The sequence below is a fragment of the Octodon degus genome, unplaced genomic scaffold (genome assembly GCF_000260255.1).
Source record: "Octodon degus isolate 3935 unplaced genomic scaffold, OctDeg1.0 scaffold00185, whole genome shotgun sequence".
Lineage (NCBI taxonomy): Eukaryota > Metazoa > Chordata > Mammalia > Rodentia > Octodontidae > Octodon > Octodon degus.
Window position 1 is genome coordinate 2,040,190 of NW_004524761.1, and position 25,006 is coordinate 2,065,195.

Consider the following 25,006-nt stretch of genomic DNA (forward strand, 5'->3'; position numbering starts at 1 on the left):
GGCGCCGCCTCCGCCCGCCCCCCGCTCGGTCCCGCTCGCCTGTCGCGGCCGGGCGGCCCTTTCGCGTGTCCGCTCTCCCTCCCCTCCTCCTCCTCCTCCTCCTCCTCCTCCTCCTCCTCCATTTTGCGAGCGCGAGTCTGTGACGAGCCCGATTCGCCGCCCGCCCGTCGAGGACGGATTCTAGTGGGTGGAAGGAGCCGCCGCGGCCGGAGCGACGAGCTGGGACGCGGCCGCGCGCTGGAGCCCGGAGCCCCGGAGTCGCGAGCCGGGCGGGGGGCGGCCTGTCAGCGGGAAATGGAGACTTTCTGAGATAGGGGCTCTTCCTTCCCCCTATGGAGAAGGGGGCGGCTGTTTACTTCCTTTTTTTAGAAAAAAATATTTTCCTCCTCCTCCCGCTCTCACACGCCAACTTGTTTATCTCGGCTGCGGTGGAAGCTGCGGACGGCGGCGGGTGAGCGGCGCCCCTGCCGAGGTAAGGGGTGCTGGGGCGCGCGCTCCTCGGGGCGCGGGGACCCGGTCGGCGCCCGCCGGCGCCCGCAAACTTTTCGGTCTGGGCAGTGGGGGCTGGGGGCCGGGTGGCGGTGGCGGTGACGGAAGGGCCGCGCGCGGTGACAGCTCTGGCCGCTTCCTCTCGGCGCGCCGCCGCTCGGTCCCCGTTCCCCGGCGGGGCGAGGCGCGGAGCCTGAGCGCTGACTGCGCGCGGAGCCCGGGCGGCGGGCGGCTGGGCGGCGTGGGGCTCCGAGCGCCGGCTGCTCGGCTGCAACCTGCTGTGTGTGTTTTCCGAATCTCCCTTTGCAGTTCCTTCCCCGGGGCCGCCCAGGCGCCCATTTTACAGTGAACTCCGAGCCAGCCGCGTCGCCCCAATATTTCCTCTCCACGCTCGTGCGCCCGAGCGCGCTCCGAGGTTCTGTCGAGGCCCCAGCGCGCCTCACTTCTGGCGGGTCCTTCGTGTGTGTGTGTGTGTGTGTGTACGTGTTCGTGTGTACGTGTGTTCGTGTGTACACGGGCAGGCGGCTGACAGCTTGCAACTTGGAGACTAAAGCCAGGGCTGGCGATAGCTCGGAGAAGTGGGCGTGTCGGGGAGAACGCAACAGGTCTGGGCACATTTTTCTATACTCCCCCCTTTGTTCTTCGCTGTAACCTCTTTTTTAAAAAAGGACCCTCTAACCATAATGGTTTTGTATTGCGATTTTTAACAAGTGTTTAATGTTTGAGGTTGCAGGCTTGATAACAGACCATGTAATGCCAACTAAGACACTTTGGCGTTATTTATCAGGGCCTGTTATTGTGACAGGTTATTTGCCGTTTAAAATGGGGAATAATGTCGCTTGTAGGAGCGTCTTAAGTATTGTGGTTTTGCGTTTGAAGGAAGCTGTCAAAAAAGTGTGCAAATTCATTAGGCTCTGTTTGATACTTCACCTCGGGTTTAGTGATCATTATCAGACAAAGGCAGGGAGGTGGGGAGTTAAGCCCTTTACCCTGAAGATTGAAAGTGGCAGGTCCCCACCCCTTTCTTCTTCATCATAATCCTTTTCCAGGGAGAGCCAGTGACGTTTATGCTTAACATTTTCGTACTAGAAAAGTTTCCTTTTATTGTACAGGATTTGACGTTAATCCATAGTCCCAGATGTACTTATCAAAGTCTTGCTGCCACTTAAAACACTAAAACACTCTTAACTGTTGACAGTATATTACAAACCCAGTCTTTTGAATAGGTTCAGAATTTGAATAAAGGGTTAGGATTTGAAGAAACTATTCTGAACGTTGTATTGGATACTATTTTATCTAGATTTATACGATGCAAATTTACAGTTGTGGGGGTTTTGGGAGGGGTGTTTCAGTGCTGAAATATTTGGAAAGGAAAATTTTAGAGGTAAAAGTTGAGAGATATACTCGTAGTATTTCTAGGTATGCAAATAGTATATATAGAGTATGCTACTAGAGGGTCTTCTGTGTATTATGTTTTGATTTGTGTGTACAGTGTGGGAATTTAACCCAGGCCCTTCTCACTAAGCTATAACCCATTCTTTTCGCTCGCTTGCTTGCTCTTTTTTTCTTTCTTTCTTAGTAGGGGTCTACAGGGTCTCATTACATAGATCGGATTTCGTAGTGACACTCCTGTTTTCAGCCTCCCAAAGAGTTGGGATTTCAAACGTGCGCCACCACACCCAGTCTCAATCACCATCTCCGTGTGCCCCTGGGGGCGGGCCGGCACAGCAAGCCGTGGGATCGAAACCCTGCTGCTGCTTCTGCTTAAGCAGGCACTTTAATTCGCTGAGCTATTTGGCCGTCCCCTTTTTGTATTTTAAGACAGGGTCTCACTAAATTGTCTGACTTAGCCTTCTCAATTTGGGATACTTATTTTTCAGCCTTCCAGAGTTCTGGGATTCACAGCATGTGCCACCACTGGCTTGCCCTGAGAGTCTTAAGCAATTTAAAGAGAAAATGTAGCTTAAGTGTTCGTCTGAATTAAATATAGACATTATTGAGAGTTATGGTAAAGGCCAAGAGTCTCTTGTCCTATTTAAGCTAAAATTGTATTGAGACGCTACAAGACACACTACTTTGCTTTTTGTGATGTAAATTTTAGGTGGCTAACATATACAATGTATCTCACTTCATAGACCCAAAATTTGGAGGTAGGCACTGTCAGATGGGAAACATCCAGTTAAAAACAGGGGTTAAAAATAAGAGGGTTTTTCCTGGCCTATTAGAAGATAAGCAAATCAGTGTTGTTTATTTTCCAAATGAAAAGTGCATGGTTCACCATTGTGTCATACTGGGATTAAATCTGTGACTGGTAGGAGTTGAATTTGGGTGTAATTGGGGACTGAGAATTTTGGCGCATTATTTATCACTACATATTGATTCTCAGGAAAGCCAACAGCTTTGATTGAAAAGAGATAGGAATTTTAATGATCACACGTTTTGCAATTGAATACTACATCGATAACAGTTTGAACCTTTAGAATAATCCAGTCCAATACAGTGCCTGTGATTTAAAAAACAGTGTGCCCCTTTAGTGAATGGCAGGGTGAATAGCATATCTAAGTTTGATACAATTTTGTCCTCAGCTGTGCTGGTGGACTGCATTATATCTTTAAATGTGGCTTACAGAATGGGAACAGGGGACATGACTTTTTATTCTCAGAGGTAGATGCTATAGTTCTGATAACAAAGAACTTGATTTGGAGTTAACTGAAAGGTTTATTTAACTGGCTGTTTCTTAACTAATTGGATCACAGAGATAATGTAACCTTATAGCTTATCATGTCTCCCTGTCTTTTCTTTAGCTGATATTTGCTGATGGACTCCAAAGAATCATTAACCCCCTCCAGTAAAGAAATCCCCAGCGATGTGCTTGGTTCAGAGAGGAGGAAAGTGATCGGTTTCTATAAAACCCTAAGGGGAGGAGCTACTGCGAAGGTTTCTGCATCTTCACCCTCACTGGCTGCTGCAGCTCAGTCAGATTCCAAGCAGCGAAGACTTTTGGTTGATTTTCCAAAAGGTTCAGGAAGCAATGCACAGCAGCCAGATCTGTCCAAAGCTGTTTCACTGTCAATGGGACTGTATATGGGAGAGACAGAAACAAAAGTGATGGGAAATGACCTGGGATTTCCACAGCAGGGCCAAATCAGCCTTTCCTCTGGAGAAACAGACTTTCGGCTCCTGGAAGAAAGTATTGCAAACCTCAGTAGGTCGACCAGTGTTTCAGAAAACCCCATGAGTTCATCATCTGCTGTGTCTGGAACCCCGACAGAGGAGCTTCCCCAAACTCAGTCTGATGTATCTTCAGAACAGCAAAACCTAAAGGGCCAGGCTGGCACCAGTGGCGGCAATGTGAAGTTGTATCCCGCAGACCAAAGCACCTTTGACATCTTGCAGGATTTGGAGTTTTCTTCTGGGTCCCCTGGTAAAGAAACGAATGAGAGTCCTTGGAGACCAGATCTGTTGATGGACGAAAACTGTCTGCTTTCTCCTTTGGCGGGAGAGGACGATCCATTCCTTTTGGAAGGAAACTCAAGTGAAGACTGCAAGCCTTTTATTTTACCGGACACTAAACCTAAAATTAAAGATAATGGAGATGTGATCTTATCAAGCCCTAACAGTGTACCACTGCCCCAAGTGAAAACAGAAAAAGAAGATTTCATTGAACTCTGTACCCCTGGGGTAATTAAGCAGGAGAAACTGGGCCCAGTTTACTGTCAGGCAAGCTTTTCTGGGGCAAATATAATTGGTAATAAAATGTCTGCCATTTCTGTACATGGCGTGAGTACCTCTGGAGGACAGATGTACCACTATGACATGAATACCGCATCCCTTTCTCAGCAGCAGGATCAGAAGCCTATTTTTAATGTCATTCCACCAATTCCTGTTAGTTCAGAAAATTGGAATAGATGTCAAGGATCTGGAGATGACAACCTGACTTCCTTGGGGACTATGAACTTCCCTGGTCGATCAGTTTTTTCTAATGGCTATTCAAGGTAAGATTAATGCTCTTCTATTTTGTAACAATGATAGTTTAAACTAGTTTGACAGATTAAAAATCGTTTATATGTATTCTCCAAATATTCATGTTCTTTTTGTATATGATTCAGTGGGCTTCTGAAAGTAGGCATGATGGACAGTTAAATATATCCACTTGAGGTTTTTATTATTGTTGTTGTTAAATACTGATATTCAGTATCCCATTAGCTACTAATGAAAATTTTATTTGGAAACTTTGATATTGCTAAGTAACAAGTGTCTTACAGGGAAGTTGTATAAGTTCAAGAGAATTGTGCATATTTAGCTATATTAGAATGTTAGTAAATTAAAATATACCCTTAATATAGACATAAAAAATGTGCTGCTGTATTTTTCATGAATGTGTTAATTTGAAATTAAAGGACTAAGAATTGAAAGTACTAGTAATAACTCCTATTCAGGCTGAGTCTTAGAAGAATTTCAGTTGAGAAACTGCTAAAGCACTTCATCACACGGTGTACCACATCATAGTATTAGACATAGGTCTTGTTCACGGCATTCCTGACCAGAAGTGGAGTAGAGAATGCTGGTCAGTCTGTAAAAAAAGGAATTGGTGGCAGCTGGGTGCAAAACAAAATTTTACTTTGAAATGTTTCTGCAAGTTCTCAAGTAGATAGTTGATGGCCAAGATTGTTAAGCTTCAGTTCTCAGCTGTTGTTTGATTTCTCTTTTCTTTTTCCTGGGTCATTTATAGATATACTGACATTCTCTTTCACCTTAAACAGGTACTTTAAAATGGAACTTTCAAAAAAAGTAGTGCTAAGTGCTAAGATTATATGTACATTTTAGGTATGTAGGAAAATATAAAAAATGTGGATTGCAAGGCCAAGATTGATTAATCATTTTTTAAGAAGGCATAGCAGTGACTTATTAGTACATAACCATTTCAGGGTTTTTCTTAAATGTTCTTTTTTCTATTAACTAGTTCTTGAGCATTTTACTTAAAACTCTTTAAAAAAAACTATTTTTTTCTGTGAAATTTATCTTAATGTTGACATACAAAGAGATGCCTCCTCCTCATGTAGGTAGATTTTGTTATTAGGGAAAAGGTTTATCCTCAAATTTAGGCTATGTTCTGTTCTTCTAAAAGCTTGGTTTCTTGTCAAGAGAAAAAATATCTTGGCTTTTCTGTGTCTAAATGCAAGCTACTATGTAGTGATGCATTATTTTAAAAACAATAGCACACTACTTCAAATTTTTAAGTGTTTTTAAATTAAAAGTTTAAAATTTTTTTAGTAAGATTTGAGTTTTTATTTATTTTATATACTGTTGTTTCAAGTGTTTAAAAACATGCTGTGTTTTAAATGTTCCAATCTCAAAATTTTTACATTGAAATTCATGATTTATTTAAAAGAGTATGTACAGTTGATTTTACTAACTGTAAGGAACTATTACATTGATTTATAAAACATGTAATTATACAAAGAAAAATAATATTTTAGGGAAACTTTTCTGATGGTCATCATAGTACAACTTTCATTTCGTTATGGTAAGAGAAAAAAAATCCATGGACAAAGTAATTTTAATACACTGTGAACTTCCAATAAACTTTATAAAATCTGGGATTGCTGAATGATCCTTAGGTGAGCATGGTTATGCTGAAATCATTAATGATAATTTTAATAATTTTATAGTACTTTTTGACCTGCAAAGTGCATTTGTGTATTTCTGAGCTTTATAGCTGTAATAGAGCTCTTTAGAAGTTTCTAACTATTTTATGACATTATTTTTGCATTGATAAATGATTTGAAATTGTCAGTGATTTGTATTCTAACGTTATAATATGTTAATAAAGGGTAATTTGGTAATGTTTGCAAATGTCATATGTGATAGCCTTGAGTAAGCAGTGCTTACCCCAGAACAAAGCTTCACCCAAATAAATTGAAACAATGTTTCTTTTCTAGCTATCATTGAATTAGTCTATTGTTTCCAAACAACAACCCCCATAAAACTAAAATTGGTTGCTTTCTGTATATATTACATGACTTTAGCTAAGCATTACCTCTGATTAGTGACTTTGAGACTAGTATGTTGAAGCAGCAAATTAATTGAATACCGATTTTGACCTTAGATATAAAAATATTACATGACTTTAGTAATTCTTTTAGCTTTTAGTGTAAAAAAGTATAAATTGTAATTTGAATTTTAAAATTATTACTTAAAATTGCTATATTCAAAGCAACTGCATTTTGAGTTTTTATTCAAAACTATTTTATTTTTAAGAAACTACTGTAGGAAATTCTTTTAGATGTATCAACATGCACAACGTCATCTTAGCATATTAAATTGTAAAATTATGAATGGCGTGATTGACACAGAAACAGTCTTTTTAAGGGTTAAGTTCATCTGTCATAAAATAAGGGCCACCTTATTGATGCTGGAATCTATCTTAAGTTAAGCTAGCTATTTTAAGTTAATGTGTTTTTTAAATATTAAAATTCACTATTCACTAAGGTTAACTATAACCTTGATGGAATATTTCTGCAGGATTTTATTTTCAACATTGTTGCTCCTCAGCATTAATGGTAAAACTGCTGAGAAGAAACAAAGTTTTAGGTGGAGTTAGAAATTTTATACTAAGGTAATGTTGAATATTTAGTGCTAAAATACTATTTCCTGAAGACTAGGGTTCTTAGAAAGAATGATGCAGGAAGAGCTTGTACATTGAGTCTTAGGTGGAGTTTAGGGCTCTGATTATTAGTACTTAGTAAAAATACTTATTTAGGTAGATTGAAATGTCTTAGTCATAGATGTGTCTAATTTTAAATAAGGAAGTGGAAGACTTGTCCATACAAAGGATAATGAAGCAAATTCTATCCCTTTTTCATTTTTCATGCTAAAATATGAAGTTGAATGTTTTCTGAGAAAGGGAGGCGCATAAAGGAAGAAGCAGCTTTGCTTTGGTTATCATTTCCCTTCTGATGGATGATTTTAGGGTTATGCTTTTTTTTTTTCTCTCCCTCTAAAGATTCTTGGGTGTTTCCATGACTTTTTGTTTACTCTTTCAGATAATGATTTAAGTAAATCATAGGAAATTATTTCTGAATATGATTTGCTTTTGGGTAGACATTTATTTATTGTTAGCGTTATGATAAAAGCAAAATCTTTCACTTTTTAAGAGAATTTATACCTTGTTATGGCTGTAGAATTGATTTAAATTTTAAGAATACTGTATTCAGGTGTGTCAATTTAGTGTGGAATGATTAATACAAAAGTGCATGAGGAACATTTACTCAGATATTATTGGAATTTTTGTGATGTTTGACAATTCCTTGTATATTTTCATAACTGATAACAATTGGTAATCATAATGCTGTTTTGTATAAGTCTGTTTATGTTATGAATATTTTAATCTAGCCACTTTCAGTATATTATTGAATGTCTGTGAATTTTAGGCCAGACATGAAATACACCTTTGCATAAAGGTAGATTAAATATTAAGCGCAAATGATATTATCAGTAAAATTAATATTTGAGTAGAGACACATTAGAGGCCTTTTGAGATTTTAATGGAGAGATTGGATCAAAATGATTTATTATGCATGCCTAATGTCAAAAACAGTGTCTGCATTAATTAGTTGTGTAAATCTTAATTTATCCTGGCTTGCAGGTGATTGAAATAGCAGTTGTGTTAGGAAATCTAAATCTCATTTACATTGCATCTACAATAGGTTTGAGGCACAGTTCTTAAACCATGTATTTTTTCTCGCTTTAATAATTATACCATTTGAAAATTAGTAATATGTTCTTATTTTGACCTATGTGAGCAAATTAAATAGGCAAAATAGGTTTGTGTTCAATATCAGTTACCCTTATGATGTCATCCTGGTACTGCTTTCATCAAAAATAATGGTATACTGTGATATGTATAGGTGCTTGCTAAGTTAGTGGGCACTTGCTTCCATATTTGAGTTAAGTACACTATGTACATGTATTGATGAATCTTGTTGGATAAAGTTTTTAAGAAATATTTTGTTGAGTTAAGCTGTAACTGGAAAAAAAATAGTGACCTTATGAACAAAGGTTTTAAAAGCCCACACATTTCTTCTTTCTATGGTCTTAGAAAGCCAACTATTTTTGCGTTCTTATTGGATATTCTATCTGGGATTTGTATTTTTCAAGTAGATAAAAATATTCCTATGGAGAATTTTGAGCTTAAGTGGAGTATCATACCTGTAATCCTAGCACTTAACAGATTGAGGCAGGATTGGTGAGACTTTAAGGCCAGCCTGAAGTACAAAGCAAGACCCTGGATCTCCCCAAAAGGAAAAAAAAAAAAAAGAAGAAGAAGAAAAAGGAAAGGGGCCCAATAAGTATTCCTTCCGTTTTGAACTGTGTGTGGTCATTTCTTTTATGCTAAAATGGATTAGGGTGTGACTTGTACTGGCTATTCTTTTCACTTTACATATTAAAAAATGTGTGTAACATTTCAAAATTAGTTACAGAGAATGACTTCAACCTCCACTGGGTAAGGGGCATAGAAAGTCATGGAATGTTGAAGATATGTTTAAAAATACCAAGAATAGTTCCAAAAACCAAAATTTTGATTACCTGCAATGAAATCAGAGGTTTAAGAGAAATTTGAACTGTGCTTATGAATTCAGAGGTTTAATAAGAGAAATTTGGGGCTCTCCTTATAAATAAAGGGCACTGAGTCAGGATTATAGTTGTTTAAAGGTGGAAATCTAAAGCTGATTGTAGTAATACAATTATATTACTACAATATATACTATTATATTACTGTCTCTTGCTGTGTTTTGTTACCAAAATAGGAGAAAGTGAGCATATTATTTCCTTTTAGCTTGTGTCTGCTAAAATCTAGTCCATATTTGTCCCACCTTTTTTTCTGTATTTAATTTAATTTAATTTATTTATTTTGTATTTTAGGGAAGGGTCTATAGGTTGTTCAGGGTCTCACTACTAAATCAGACTCATAGTGATCCACCTGTTTATAGCCTCCCAAGAGCAGGGATTGCAGGCGCATACCACCAGGCCCAGTGTCAGTTGCCATCTCAGAGAACCTCGGGCGCGGGGCAGGCCCAGGGATCAAAACCCCAGCTCCTGTGCCTGCCTGCAGGCACTTTAATCTGCTGAGCTATTTGGCTGGCCCTTGTCCCACTTTTATTTGGGCTGCTATTTAATAAATCAAAATTAATGACTTGAATGCAATTGAAATAGTGGTGTCTTCTTTGATATAAACATTTTATATTTCTTAGTGTACTTTAACAAATATTGCTAATTGACTAGGGAGGGCAACACTTTATTTCCATGTGTTATATATCTTTCTGGTAAAATATTGGGGAAAGAAAATTCCTAATCAATGTTACATAGGTAGAATAAACCAGGATTCTACGAGTGCTAGCCACTCATTTAAATTATATTGCAGTGCAGTCCTTAAAGTCAGTTAATTTGCATGAAAGTATGTCATCCCTTATTTTATTTCTGGGCTGGTTTAAATATTAATAGCTTGTCTTGATAGAGCTACATGGTTATGCATACTTGTTCTTAGTAACTCAACTAATTTTGACTGCCTTAAATTTTTTATTTTTAGCAGGCTTCAACCATATCAGAGTGTATTGTAGTACAACAAAGAGAGAAAGTAACTCTTATCTTAGAATACTTTTTCCATTCTAACTATAGAGTAGGGAATATATATATATATATATATATATGTCGAGAGAGAGGGGGGAATGGTTTAACAATATGGTTATAGTTATTTCATTTTAAATTCTTATTTTTGAAAGTTCAGTTTAAGTATACAGAATTTAAGATTTTTCTGCAATAAATGTTGACTTTTATATTTACAATAAAATTAGCCTTTATTCTAGTTGATTTCATAATTTTTCATAATATTTAGCTTGGGGTATTATGAAAGTATATGTGATAGCCAAATTTTGAAAGCTGTTGTGAAATTGAATGTAGTACATGATTTATTATTTCATGTTAGTTGGGGCAATGTTTATTGTCACGTGTTGAACATTAAAGCTCTACCAGCTTATTATATACAGTTTTGTGTTGTTTTAATGTTTGTTTAGTACTTATTAGAGATGAGAGCATCATTAATTTTAAGAGGCAAAATTTGGTGCCCCTCAACCCTTTCAAACAGTTTAATTTAGATATTCAGTAATAGAAATACTGTAGTAGAACAGTGGTGAACAAAGACCTAAGTTCTAAAGCTGAACTGAACCAATCTATGACGTTTGATAGTAACATGTTTTGGGGTCAAAAATACTTTTTTTTTTTAACTGTGTTGAATTACTTTGAAAACACGTACATGTGTTTACCTAAAATTTTAGTCTTTAACCTTAATTTGATGAGAAAGTATTTGAGGTATGTATACTAATATTGGTTTTTTGACATTTTCTTTATATATTATCTAGTACAAGAGAAGAAAAGGAACTTAGATTTGGAATTTTATAAAGTAAAATTTTTAAGTTGTATGGTTGGTGGCATATAAAAATTAAATGTAAATATTACTGTTGTTAGCACCTAGGAAATGGGGCTTTTGGGTTCTCAGAGATTGTTCCATGTATTATCATTTTTAAGTTAGAGTTTAAAATGTCTTGAGAGCTCATCTTTTGCCCCCCCCTACAGACCCATAGAAAGGAGTCAGAGAAAGAACACAAAATTAATTAGTGGTATAATCCAATTCTCAGTATTGAAATTCCCCACCAGGCTTTTAACATCTATGTCTGGTCTAGAAATCTGAAAACAAGTAATCCATTGAAGTAATATTGACTAGCCCAGGTGTTGTACAAAAATACTTTGACTAAATGTACAGTGTCTGTATTTTCTTTTTATATTTGTTACTTTTTGTTAAACTTTTCCCCCATTAATGCTTGAACGTTTTGTGGCAGCACTATGCTAAGCACTTTTCATGCATTCATCTCACTTCAATCTCTTCATTCTACAATATATGGAGATGTGATCAAGCCTTTAATCAGCAGGTTTTTATGGAGTCCATTGTTTTCTGCCACAGTTTCAACTTCCATAAAATTAAAATAGTGAGAACACTTAGCATTTTTCCCAGTGATAGAATTTGTGAATGGTATTTATTTTGCATATTAAGAAGGATTTTTTTTTTTTTAGATACAAGGTGAAATGTTTAAAGTTCTGAAATCCCACTCACATCAAACCAGCAAGATCTATACTGGCTAAGTAGTTATGCTGCCTGTGTCCATGGTGTAGGTACTTATTTCTCATTTGCAAGCGCTAGGAATTTTTCTTTTCTTTTAGTTTTACAGTGTGCAGCCTCCAAAGGGTTGTAGGTCCATTTCATGAGAACTCAGAAGATTAAGAAAATTTCAGTAAGATCAATTTGATGAATTAAACTAGATGTCTTTTATATATTAACATCTATAAAAGAGGAAGTAGGGAACCACGTTAAATGGCAGCTTACATTGTAAAACATGCTTATAAGCAGAAACTTTAAAAACGTTGATTAGAATATTATGTAAAATTTGTTGTTATCTAGGTAGATTTATTAATGGATAAATAGGACTGTAGATTACTATTTATTTAAAAAACTAAAATGCATGTTGCATCTCTAAGCCTCTACCTTCAGAGGCTACATGTTTGAAATAGCCCTCAGAGACACCTTCCAACACAAGAAAAGCCAACTTATTACAATATGGAAATACATGAATGTTCTTACTTTATCAGAAAATTTATTGATTTCATATATTGACCTTATTTCTGAGAGTCCAAATGAGTCTCATATTTCTACACTTTAGAAAATTAATACTCTTTCAAATGATACACTGTTTTTGTTGAGAGAATTTAGAACAACCCAGATAGGTATTTATGTAGGTGTTTAATCCTATTTTAAATATGCCTGGATTAATGTATAGCCACCAATAATGACTACTGTAAAATAGAGAATCCTTGGTGGTCAAGTTCTGATTTGTGTTTTCTTTATTAAGAAACATATTAACTGCTTATACCCCCTTTTCTGGATACAGTGCAGACACAATAGCAATTACATACACTTCTAAGTCTGATCCTCCTCCCACCTAAATGTTTATGTTCAGTAAAGGTGGGCCTACCTTTGACTTGAATTTCAGGGGAATCGGTGATGGTAGATATAAAATAAATATGTGAATTTCTATAAAAGTCTTTAAAGCAATTTAATTTCTCATTTCAGTTCTTTTTGTGTATCAGGGAACTGACACTCATTATGGCAGTCATAAATAATGTACACTAAACTTTACAGATGTGAAATAGTTCTGTTTTGTTTGTCTTATGGTACTGGGGATTGAACCCAGGGATTTTGCACAGGGCTACATCCCTACTTTTCTTTTTTTTTTAATTTATTTTTAGATTTTGCTAAGTAGCTAAATTGCCTGAGCTGGGCTCAAACTTGTGAAACTCCTACCATTGCTGTATAGTAATGGGAATTACAGATGTTTGCTATCATGCCTGGTTCAAAATAGAGTTTAACGGAAAGTTATAACCATAATATAAAATTAAAATATTTTCTTTTAGTTCTCATAGGCTGAAAAATGTTTTGTTTTTTTTTTACTGACAGTACTTTAAAAAATTAAGAATTTCAGGTGTTAGTATTATTTTCTAATTTATTTTCCTGTACATTGTTCGTAAAGACTAGGATGAGAGTAGATCCTGGCCTTTGGCATCATGAAGATATACGCAGTGCTTTCGAAAATAGGATACACCTTTAATAACTACTAGCACTGGAATTTTTTGAGAACTTCTTTGAAAATAGCCTGTTAAAGAACTTTAAGTGTTTTTGTTTGTACTAAAAGCAGCTTATTTTCTCAAACAGTTACTCATTCTCCTCAAAAGATGACTTACAAGTTTCATTAGCCAAGAAAAAGGGGTAAAAAGCTATCACAGAATGGCAGATATGCTTTTACCTTTTATACTGTCTCATTAGCCTTGACTTGGTTTTGTTCTGTTAGTAAGGAGGACTGGCAGATTTTTCTGTTAGGTGGCAAATCCTTCTTACCAGTCAACACATCGTGAAGTTAGTATTAGTGTAATCTATGGATACTAAATTTTTAATCTAAAAAAATATTTTTAAAGGAAAGGTAAAAACAATAAATGAAATAATTTCCAATTCATTACATTAATAATTAATGAGAAATGTTATTTAACAGAGCTATACGTATTTTTGCAGTACCACATACATATTTAAAAGGTAAAACAAATTAAGGAAACCAAAAGAAGCTAGACTACTTATAACATGAATTAAAATTCTAAATTTCTGTTCCAGTAACTCGCTAAGTTTGATTTTGATACACCTAAATGCTTCTGTGTGGACACAGAGAAATGAAGACTTTAAGTAGCCTAGCTGTAGTATTGTTGGTAAGTGGAAGATTGGCAAAGACATATTCTAGAAAAAGAATTCTTAAGATGGATGGAGTAGGAAATTAACTAGATGATCTCAAAAGTCCTTCTAGTTGTACTTAAACAGCAAATACATATTGAGCTAGGAATTGGATATACTGAGACAAAAAAGATAAAAGTCCCCAGTCTCACAGAGAATAGTCTGGTGGTCATCATGCCCCACCCTGTTTGCTTTTCGAATGTGCACTTGAAGGATCTCAAGCACCTTCCTGGAAAGGCATAACTGATAGAGGAAAGTGTACTGATGGGTGAGAATTGAGGACTGATTCAGCCAGTTGGAATAAAGAAAGAAATAACAAGGAGTCTTGGACAATGAGGAAAAGATACAAATTTGAAAGTAATGTGTGCATGCTGTTATATCCTAAGCACTGTGCAATACAGAAGAAAATTTTCAGTGTTGTCTTAGGTTGTGGACCCTCGGTGTGTGGGCCTCCTGAGCCTACTTAAAGACTTATCTCTTTATTCCCTAGGCAACTGTGTTTTTTTTCTAGGCCTCCCAGTGCATTATTGAAGGCTCAGGTGGTGCCTAGAATGCTGTTCCCAGATATCCTTGCCATTCACTCTCAGTTTATTTATGTCTCTAGATAAATGCTAACTCCACAGGAGAGATTAAGTGGTAGCATCTTTCACGCAGCATTCCCTTACCTTTGACATATATCTGATATAAATTATGTCTTCTTTGTTTCCTGGCTATAAGTAAGCTTCATGAGAGTGGTGATACCTTCTGACTCACTTGTTCCTTTCTTCCAGCTTCTAGAAGAATGTGTAGCACATAATAAAACCTCAGCAAATGCATGTTGACTAATGAATAAACAAAACTTGACAAATAAATCAAGATGTATAGGAATGGGTTATCTTCCCCAGATAGGAAATTAGTCTTACGATTGAAAGTAGCTGTTGTGTATGGACAGAAAGTATACATAAAATATTTTCAGTTGTCATCAGTCTCTAAATTTGCTGTAAGACTTTGAAACAGATAGCTTTTCACAATTGCTTACAAGAACTTTGGTACATTTTTTATTGAACAAAATAATCAAATCTTGGAATCCCTGGGCCTGCTGTGCTGGCCCCACCCCCAAGGCATACTGTAACAGCGATTGAGACTAGGCATGGTGGTGCATACCTGTAAGCCCAGCACTTGGAAGGCTGTAAACAGGAGAATCACTATGAGTCCAATCTAGTAGTGAGAACCTGAACACCCTGTAGACCCTTCCCTAAAAATACAGGGGAAAAAAAAAAAAAAAAAACACACTTGGGAATGGTGAGTTTGAGGGGGTTTTTGCTTGATTGTTTTTTAAAATCTTGCTCAAGATTGTAACTTACAGTAATTTTTCACTATAGAAACTTTCATAGTTATCTTTCTTTGTTTCCCATTTATATAAGAATTGAGATTATATTCTAGAGATAAAGCTAATGTGTACATTTATATTGAGTTACCTAGAAAGTCAGGCAAGAGATTGATTTGCCTGCATATTATAATTCAGGAGAAGGGGGTCTTGTTTTTCCCTGGATTGCTAAATTACCTTTCTTTAGCTTATGTTTTAGATTTGACTCACTCTGTCTGTACTCTATAGAAGTTTAAAAGGCCAGAAGAGTAAGTGTATCTCCTCTAAGAGTTGTAGGTGAGTATTTAAACTAATATGGCAAACATGGTCACAGAAAGGATAAAGTATAAGGAAATAGGTATTAGCTGCAGCAAATCAGATAAGGTAATTTAAGAATGAACTCTGGTGTTCAATGAATAGAGAAAGGACCAAGGACAGGAGGCTGGAAAGCATCCAAAGAGCAACCACAAAGATACTGAATGAATAGCTAGAGAATAAGGAGACAAGTGAGGCCAGGAGAGAATAGTTTATGCTCTTATGTCAGCTTGGGTGGTAGAAATAAACAAAGTATCATAAATACCTGAATTATTTTTACTGAAGCCAATCTTTAAAACATGTGAACATTGTTGAAAGTCAAAGCCAGAGAAATTAATGAAATTCTAATGTAACTATAATTTTTAAAAACCTAAACTTGAAATTCAGGTTAAAATATTAAACTAGATAAGAAATCCACATCCAAGGCCACAAAGACTGACATTGGATGAGGAGTAAGGGTCAAAGATTCGAAGTCAGGAGAGCATTAAGTTTCTCTTTGAGAAGCCAGCACAACAGGAAAAAACTGGGCACACCCTAGCTCAAACTTTTTTTGTTCTTATCAGTGGTCTCCTAATTGTTTCCTTAGTTTTCATGTCTCAGAAGCCATTGGCAGTGTCCTAGAATAGTACTTCCAATATTATTTCCCTAATCAAAAAGGTTATCTGTGGTTCTGTTGCTCACAGTGTGGTGAGTCTCTGTTGTCATTCCATGCAGCCCATGTGCCAGCAGTTTGTGCAGGTAGCCCATGAAGTCTCTGACCCGTGGGAACCCTCCTTGGTCTCTTATCCAAAAGTGCAAATGAACATTATATGAATGGTCTGTTAATTGAGTCTTTCAAAATTCTTCTTTTTATTAATTTTCTTGAGAAACAAATAGCAATGAGATAGTTTCAAAACAGGTTAGTAGGACAGTTACAATAATTAATACATTGCATATTGTTGTCTTCATAGTAGTTATTCATAGTACAAGATGCAGACATGTCCAAACACTATTAGTATAAATCTTGCTTCTCACTGAATTAAGATAAAGTAACTGTGTATCTATCCTATTTTGTATATACAGATACAAAATGGTCCTTCATTTATACCCCCTTTTTTTGTTTAGTTTTCTCAGAAATGGGTATTCCATTGCCATTTAAATATTGTAGGTGTGTGAATTCAGCAAAATAATCCATATAGACCAGTAGTCCATAGTAGTAGTGGGTTATTCATAGGACTAGTAATGTCAGAAGTTGTTGACTTGAGCATTTTACAGCTCAGCATATACTTTTCTGCTGAATGGTTAAGACCAAGATAAAGCAAGACTTATATAACAGAAATTTAGCTTTTGTATCTCACAAGGTCAGTCAAATCCCCCTCAGGATTTACCCTGAAACCCTGTACCGCAGTTTGCAGATCCTTTGTCAGTGTCAGACATTCAGCCATGTCAATGAGTCATGGTCATTACTTGACCAATTTGCTCTCTGTGAAAGCCTGAGAGAATGTTTTCTCTCCATGTGACTCTCCTTAGGCACACTCTACATCATCGATCACTTTCCTCTGTGGCCCCATAATGTCCTTGATTAGAAAATTTGGGACACCACTGAGTTACAGGATGTTATAGTACAGGATGTTACTTATGTCCTGAGTCCTCACTGACCTTGAATGACTAGGGCAAAATTGTTCGCTGTCCTTGCAGCCCTTCTTTTTCTCTAATTTTTGGTCTGCAAACTTACATTGTTTACCCTCCAGAAGAGAAGCTTAACATTATTACCCTATAACATAGGCAGTTGAGCTTAACCTCACTATCTGTCTGAATATCAGACATCTTAGACATAACGTGGAACAGGTATTTTCCATCAAGTATTGATATGTTAAACTTTAAATCCCTACAGAATGTGAAGAAAAAAACAAAAAATTAAAAAAATTTAAAAATAGGAATAAACAATTACATATTTTTACCCAGAAATTTAGAAATCTAACCATATACAACATTGTAGCAGGACAATTCTATGACATTTTTTTCTTATCTCTTGTTTTTATACATTACCCTTTTATTTTTTAAAACAAACATTTACTTGAGAGAGAGTATAGCAGTAATTGATATGACATTAGAAGCAGTATGTATTTAGAAGACCAGAATGCCAGGCAATCCAGGCATGGCCCTAGTATTACACATTGCTATCTTTAGTGAAGTTGCTTAGTTCACAGGTATCAGCATATATATAGTTAGTCGGGTGAGAATACTACCAGTTAACTGCTAGTTTCAAAAACCTGCTGAAGATTCTCAGGATCATTGCCTTAACCTCTTGTGCATATAAATATATGCTTTTTTCCCTGTTATGTTTCCTAGCTTTTCTCTTTACCCTCTCTTTGTTGTTTAATCCTTAGGTTCTTGCTTTCCTTTTAATTGTATTATACCTTTCTATTTTTATTTCTTCTTTTGAGTTTTTACACTAGGGAGACTATATGATATTTACAAATGTGGGTCTGATTTATTGCACTTATGAGTATATCTTCAAGTGGCATTAGGACCCCAAAATTTAAAGACCCAATCTAGAAATGGGCATCCAAGATGAACACACACACTCCTCAGAGGATGAAATTATAGAGGCGAATCAATATATGAAAAAATGCTCCACATCACTAGCCATTTGTGAAATGCAAGTTAAAACAATACTGAGATACCATCTCACCCCAGAAAGAATGGATATCATAAAAAAATCAACCAACAACAGATGTTGGAGAGGCTGTGGGGGAAAAAGGAACCCTTCTACACTGCTGGTGGGAATGTAGACTAGTGCAACCATTATGGAAATCAGTATGGAGACTCCTTAAAAAACTAGGACTGGAAATCCCATTCAAACCAGCTGTCACCCTACTGGGAATTTTCCCAGAGGAGCTAAAAATGTCATATCATTGTGATATATGTGTACCTATGTTTATAGCAGCACAGTTTGTGATAGCCAAATCTTGGAAACAACCAAGATGCCTGTCACCTGAGGAATGGTTGAAAAAGATGTGATATTTTTATACAATGGAGTTTTACTCAGCTATAAAGAATGATAAAGTCGAAGCCTTTATATTTAAGAAATTAATTATTTTTTAAAATTTTAAAGTTTATATACATTTTAAAGTTTATAAAAATAACATGTTCATTCCCTCTAGTAAAAATTATATCAGAAGTTAGTAAGGTTATTCCTATTGCTTCTCCATTCCTCTTTTTCTCCTCTGTCTCCTCTTAACCTTCACATTTCTCTGTAGTTGCATAACTAGATACATATAAGACATTCTGGCTTGTCTGCTTTTAAATCAAAATGGGAACATCTTATATCCACTTCTTTGTAGGTTGCTTGTCTTACCTAACAAGTACACCCTGAACTTCCCTCCAGAACAACAGAATGGAGCCTATATTTTAATAGCTGTATAGAAATTCAGATTGCTACATGATTTTTGCCCTGCGGACATGTTTGCAACATACCCTTCTCTGTGCATCCTTAAAGATTTATTTGTAAACATAGATTCCCTAAAAGTAAGTTTGTTGAATCAAGGGTATATATATATTTAAATTTTAATCATTATTTTCTAATTTTTCATAAGGATTACAGCAAATCAGTCTTACCAGGCAGAACTTAATACCTTTCTTTATAATAAAAATACGTAAGCCATCATTAGTCATGAATTCCTTGATCACAATATGCTATTGAGCTATGTGACATAGCTGAAAACTCTTGCAGTCTAGAATCTAGGCTCTACCTCTCGTAACACTGGCCATCTAGACCAGTTGAATGTCAGTTTATAAATTTTCCTTTATGTTATCCAACCTATATATAGCATTCTTTCTCAGAAGATGGTATCATGGGGCAAATGCTTTACTCTGTAGGTCTTTATTCCCGACTTAGTGATTAGCATAAAGTAGGAACCCAATAGTGTCTACTGAATTAATACTGAATATATATGTATATAATTTATGAGTATCATAAATAATATATAAATATTTATATATAAACATTATAAATACATGAGCTGTAGTTGTGAAGTTACTTTCCTTCATGTGTATTATTGGGGATTGAATTCAGACCCTTTTTGCACTGAGGCCATGGTTAATTTTTGTTTTAAGAGGGATCTCCTTAAATTACCCAACCTGGGCTCTAACTTGTGATCCTTCTACTTTAGCCTCTCAAATACCTGGAACTACAAGTAGGAGCCACCATGCCCAGTCTTGCTCTCTTTGCATAGTTCTAATTTACCTTTTAAAGTAGACCCAGTCTTCTTAAGAACCATAAAACATCTAGCACTTACGACACTCAGTTTAGATGGGCTGTTTGAATACAGAACCACAGAGAGAAAAAAACAAATAGCATGATTTTGCTTTTAATCATATGTTTTATTCCTTTTAGGGAAAACTGGAATTATTAAGTATCCATAAACAACAGTAAGAATAGTATTTGTATTGAGTAATTACTGTATATAAAGCACAGTTCAGACACCAAAGGATTCAGCAGTAACTAAGACCAGTGTTGTCTTTTCCATTGTGAAGCTGATGGCTTATGGATATTATATTTAGAACATACATATTTTTAAAAATGGTGTCTAGTTTCAGTCTCTTCTGCAGAGGCTGTGGATTATTTATCTGTTTGTTCAACATTTACCTAATGCATACTCTGCCAGGAATTCCAGAGAAGGTCCAAGGGCACCAGACCTTTCCTGGGAGGTGGCAAACTGATCAAAGGTGAGTGCTTGTGGGCAGATTGGGCAGATTTACATCTCAAACTAGCGTCACTGTTTCTATATAGGAAAACAGTAGATGCAATGATTGAAGTTACCATACCTTACCATAATGTTGCCTACCACCTTCCTTTCTAGGGGAAGATATCAATCCACATCAACTTAACCAATAATAAACCACTAGGAATAAGCAGCTATCATTGTCACAGCACCACAGAATTCCAGCTAAAGTTGTTCTTGATATCTCATCCTAACTTTTCATGCGAAGGAAGAATAAGGCACAGTAAGGCACAATCTAGTCTTAGGTTGTGAATAAGAATTAGGTCTCTGTAGTTAGATTTCCTGAAGATGAATCTGACAAACATCTGTGTAAGCATGACCAAACTTAGAACTCTGTGAACCCTCAAATTCTTCACTTTAAAATTAGGCACAATTAGATGTGTGTGTAAGCCATGTAACACAGTGTTTGGTACTTACAAAGCACTCGTGAACTGTCAGCTCTTATTTTATGTGACTTGGCTTCAAGTTAGATGGCTCTTTAAAGTTTTCTGCTTGAGAATTCTGTTCATTATGCCATATCACCCTATTCATAAGTCTTAAATTTCCACCAACAGTGTGGAAGGATTTCTTTTTCCCTACAACTTTGCCAGCATTTGTTGTTTCTTGAGTCCTTGGTAATAGCCATTCTTACTGGCTTTTAGTGCTTTCAGTGACTAAACAGCCCACTCCAGCATGCCTCCCATAGGTTTACCACCACTGGCACAGAAGGTGCGGCAACAACACCAGACATATTCAGCCATCAAAGGAATCAGTAACATACCCAGGAGAAAAAATACAATAGAGTCGAAATAATCTGTAAGTATTAGGACATAGCAAAATGGAAGTAGAAATTAGCAACAGAGTCACAGAAACTACAAAAGTACATGAACTTTAAATAATATGCTCCTGAATAATCAATAAGTCATAAAGAAGTAGAAATGAAAAACAAAATACTGTTTTCTTGATACAGATTTTTAAATATACAATTGCTCATGTTTGTATCTAAACTTACTGTAGACACTAAAGTACTCTGCAGATTCTCGAATGGATCAAGTCTCATGTTTCAGCCTTAGTTTGCAAATACAAGTAAAGGATTTGTTAAGCATTTATTTTAGTACCAACAACTTTTTCATTTGGGCCTTTTAGAGTCAGTTTCTTGCTTTCTCTCCTTGGTTAAAGTAGATTTTTTTGGTAGCTGGATCAATTACTATTGCTATATAACGAACCACTTCAAAATTTAAAAGCTTTTAAATAGCAATCATTTAATATTTGTCATGAGTCTGAAGGTGAATGGGGCAATTCTTCTAATCCTTCCAGGCCAAACTGACATTAGCTGGGTTCTTTCCTGTGTCTGATCAGCTGGATGTTTTTTTTTAATTATTATCATTATTTTTATTAATTTTATTGAGAAACATCAAGGAGAAAGTTTAAAAACTGATTAGTGGGACATTTTCAATAATTAGTACATTCAATAATTAATACATTGTTGTAGTGGTCGTTCATAGTACAAGATGCAGACATGATATCCTGTCCAAACACTATTAGTATAAATCTTTCTTATTGAATTAAAAGAAAGTAGCTATATATCTATCCTATTTTGTATATATAGATACAAAATGGTCCTTCATTTGTACCCCCTTTTTTTGTTTAGTTTTCTCAGAGATGGGTATTCCATTGCCATTTAAATATTGTAGATGCATGAATTCAGCAAAATAATCCACTATAGTCCAGCAGTCCACAATAGTAGTAGGCTATCCGTAGGACTGGCAGTGTCAGAAGTTGTTGACTTAAGCCTTTTACAGCTCTCAGCATATTAATGTGCTATAGAAGTGAAGAGTAATAGCCAGGTCTCATCATTCAGGAGGCTATCCTGAAGGTTTTATAGCAGTAGAGTTGCAAAAGAATCAGGATCATTCACAGACACATACTAGGCTTGCAGCACCTCAATATTGACCACATTCTGTTGATCAAAACAATTTACAGGATCTAGATTTAAGAAGTGGAGAACCTGCATATTTAAACTACAAAGAGGCATGAAACAAGGGGAGTGGTTTTTGCAGTCGTTTAACAATACTAACAAGAATTAGAATGATTCAAAATTCTTGTCTTTTAGTCTGTGACATTTCAATTCTTTATACAGCAAACCAGGGGTGAAAAAGCAGAACCATTGTGATCAGAAGGATAAGAACTTGGAGACCACTAAAATTCATAGTCCAGCTCAGTAAATTATGTGGGCAATCCTGTACAAATTAATCTTCCCGGGAGACAGTGAATAACAGTTGACTCAGCTCAACCTCATGTTCTTTACATATTATCAAGACAAAGCTAGGTATCTGCAGAGTACTTAAATAGTTGTTCTTTTTCTTACAAATCTGTTGATCACAATCCTATATTCGAGGTATAAAGCTCAGTAACTTTCTAGAAACAAAAAATATATATAAAGAAAGAATATTTGTGTCCTAAAATTACCATTCATTGAGATATTTTCCTATAATAGAAAAGCTGAGACTTACTAAGAGGTGTAAATAAAGAGATTTTGTTTCCTTAGTAGGATTTCCAGTGATTCATGAAATGAGAATCATAATATTAACACAGTCCAAAACAAAGTTTTGGGTTTTTTTAGGAAATCAGATCCATCTTAGATATACTTGTCCCTTAACACCAATCTGAACATTATCACTTTTAAAAATTAGATACTACATATCTTGGCTACTTCCTGATTGCTGAGACAAAATATCTGACACCCACAAGTTAAAGAAGGAGAGGTTTATTTCAGCTCAGAGTTTGTAGAGTTTCAGTTTCTAGTGGAGTGGCTCCAAAGCACAGGGCATGGCAAAGGAGGATCTCCGAGGAGAATCAGTCTGTGGTGGAGTAGGCAGCAGGCTGCAAAATGGCAGCCTCTCTTTGCCTTTATCCCAAACTACAGACACACACGTAGGGTAAAACTAGATTCATTTAGTGCATACTGAGGACCAGATACCTCAGAGTCTACATAGTGAGAAATGTTAGGAGCATTTAATACCTGTATTAGGAGAAGTACCAGGTGAATATTCTCAAAGAACTAGAAACTCAGATCCAACCTTGTCTGACATTAGCTTCTTTGTATCAGCATAAGCAAGTCAATTCATTTTTGTGTGTGTGCCTTAGCTGTCTTCTATATTTAATACTTACACATTATTTTAAGAAAAAAGTTTGGATATAGTATTTTATTAATAACATGTTTTAGAGTAGTTTCAGCAGTATTTGGTATAGAAGCCTTTAGGTGATTTTTTAGAACTTTATTCTACATTGGCTTTTATGAATTTTAGTCTTTGCTTTTGAATTAGTAGTTTACAAATTCATTCTTTACAATGACCATTTTGAACCCTAAGTTAAGGAAAAAATGAGCTTCTCCAAACATTTAGAAACCCAGAATATTTTCTTAAAACATACAGTGGTATTTTCATTTCAGTGTATTTTTGTAAAACGCACAAAAATGGACTAGTGACAAAAATTCTTAATTTGGGGAGGGTAGTTAATTTAAAAAATATAATTTGAGAAGCAAGGGTTAAGTGATCAGAAATGAAGGGTCATAAAGAAAATGTGTTTTTCTTTAAGTATTTAAAGAAAAATATTTCTCCCCACTATTACGTACTAATAATACAGCGTATTAAAGAATATCTCACTAAGGACCTTTCTGTGTATTCAGTGTTGTATAGGTGCTCAGAGGTAGAAAAGAGTAATCTTTTTGTGTAGAGGGGTGTGATTCTGGGGATCGAACGCAGAATCTTCACCTCCCCCCCCCCGACTTTAATTATGTACTTATTTATTTATTTTAAATTTTGAGACAGGGTCTTGCTAAGTTGCCCAGGCAATGATCTTCCTGCCTCAGCCTCCCAGAATACTGGATTATAGACATTCATCACCACAGCTGGTGAGAGACCATGTTTTTTATCTTGAGGGATCTGGCACCTGCATAGGGAGCCATGATGCAGGTATGTGACATAATTGAGAAATAGGTAAATGAAGTTGGTAGTGCAGAGTGTACTAGAAGGTCAGAGAACAGTAAAGCGAGTGTGGGAGAAGGGACAAGGCATAGGTAAGTGGTTTTTCCTTATGCAAATTAACATGTCCTGTGTGTCAGCTCTCAGTCTGGACACAAAGTTCCACAGATGTTGTCCTAAGGGTAGCCTGAAGCACAATACAAAGTGCACCACATTAGAATCATGATACTTTTTTTTTATCACCCCTTTCCCTCCTGCCAAATGAAGGGTATGGTGTCCACCATAAACCTTCATTTTAGTGGCAAATGAATTTACACTCTATCAGTGAAAATTAACAGTTGAATACTGATGGCTGTTTCCATTTTAACCAATGCTACCCCTCAAGGAAAAAATGCCACTGCAATGATGGACTTTCGGGATTAGTAGAGCGCTCAAATGACATCCACTTCATGTACATTGGCTTCGTACTGTGTCTTCCCTAAAACAAAGGCTAGCTTGGTTTTGTTCTCCCTCCTCCATCGTGCCTTCATGTCCAGCCACCACTGCACCTTTTCCATGCCCTGATGTACATCTACTGTAAATCACAGATACTGGATTAGTCAAGACTAGTGTCATGAGCTGAGCTAGTGATGCAAAGCTCTTCCTAATGTGAAAAAAGAAAAAAATTTTCTTGCCTGTCCCCATCCTCTTTCAAATTTAGAAAGGGAAAAATTTGAAATTGTCTTAAATATCAAAAGCATTAAAC

At 36.2% G+C, this 25,006-nt stretch overlaps 1 protein-coding gene across 5 annotated transcripts in view; it reads left to right on the forward strand.

Annotated features, from left to right (window-relative positions):
- The window catches only part of Nr3c1 (nuclear receptor subfamily 3 group C member 1), a 120,729-nt gene that overhangs the window by 1,464 nt on the left and 94,259 nt on the right, over positions 1-25,006 (forward strand). For 2 of the 5 annotated variants that reach the window (XM_023704012.1, XM_023704013.1), the window contains exon 2: positions 3,294-4,484. In XM_023704012.1, the coding sequence (XP_023559780.1) occupies positions 3,307-4,484 (1,178 nt within the window). In that variant the 5' untranslated portion in view covers positions 3,294-3,306. Of the gene's footprint in view, positions 473-871; positions 1,095-3,293; positions 4,485-25,006 lie in introns of those variants that run through there. The other 3 variants (XM_012517513.2, XM_023704011.1, XM_023704014.1) reach the window with 3 other exon arrangements.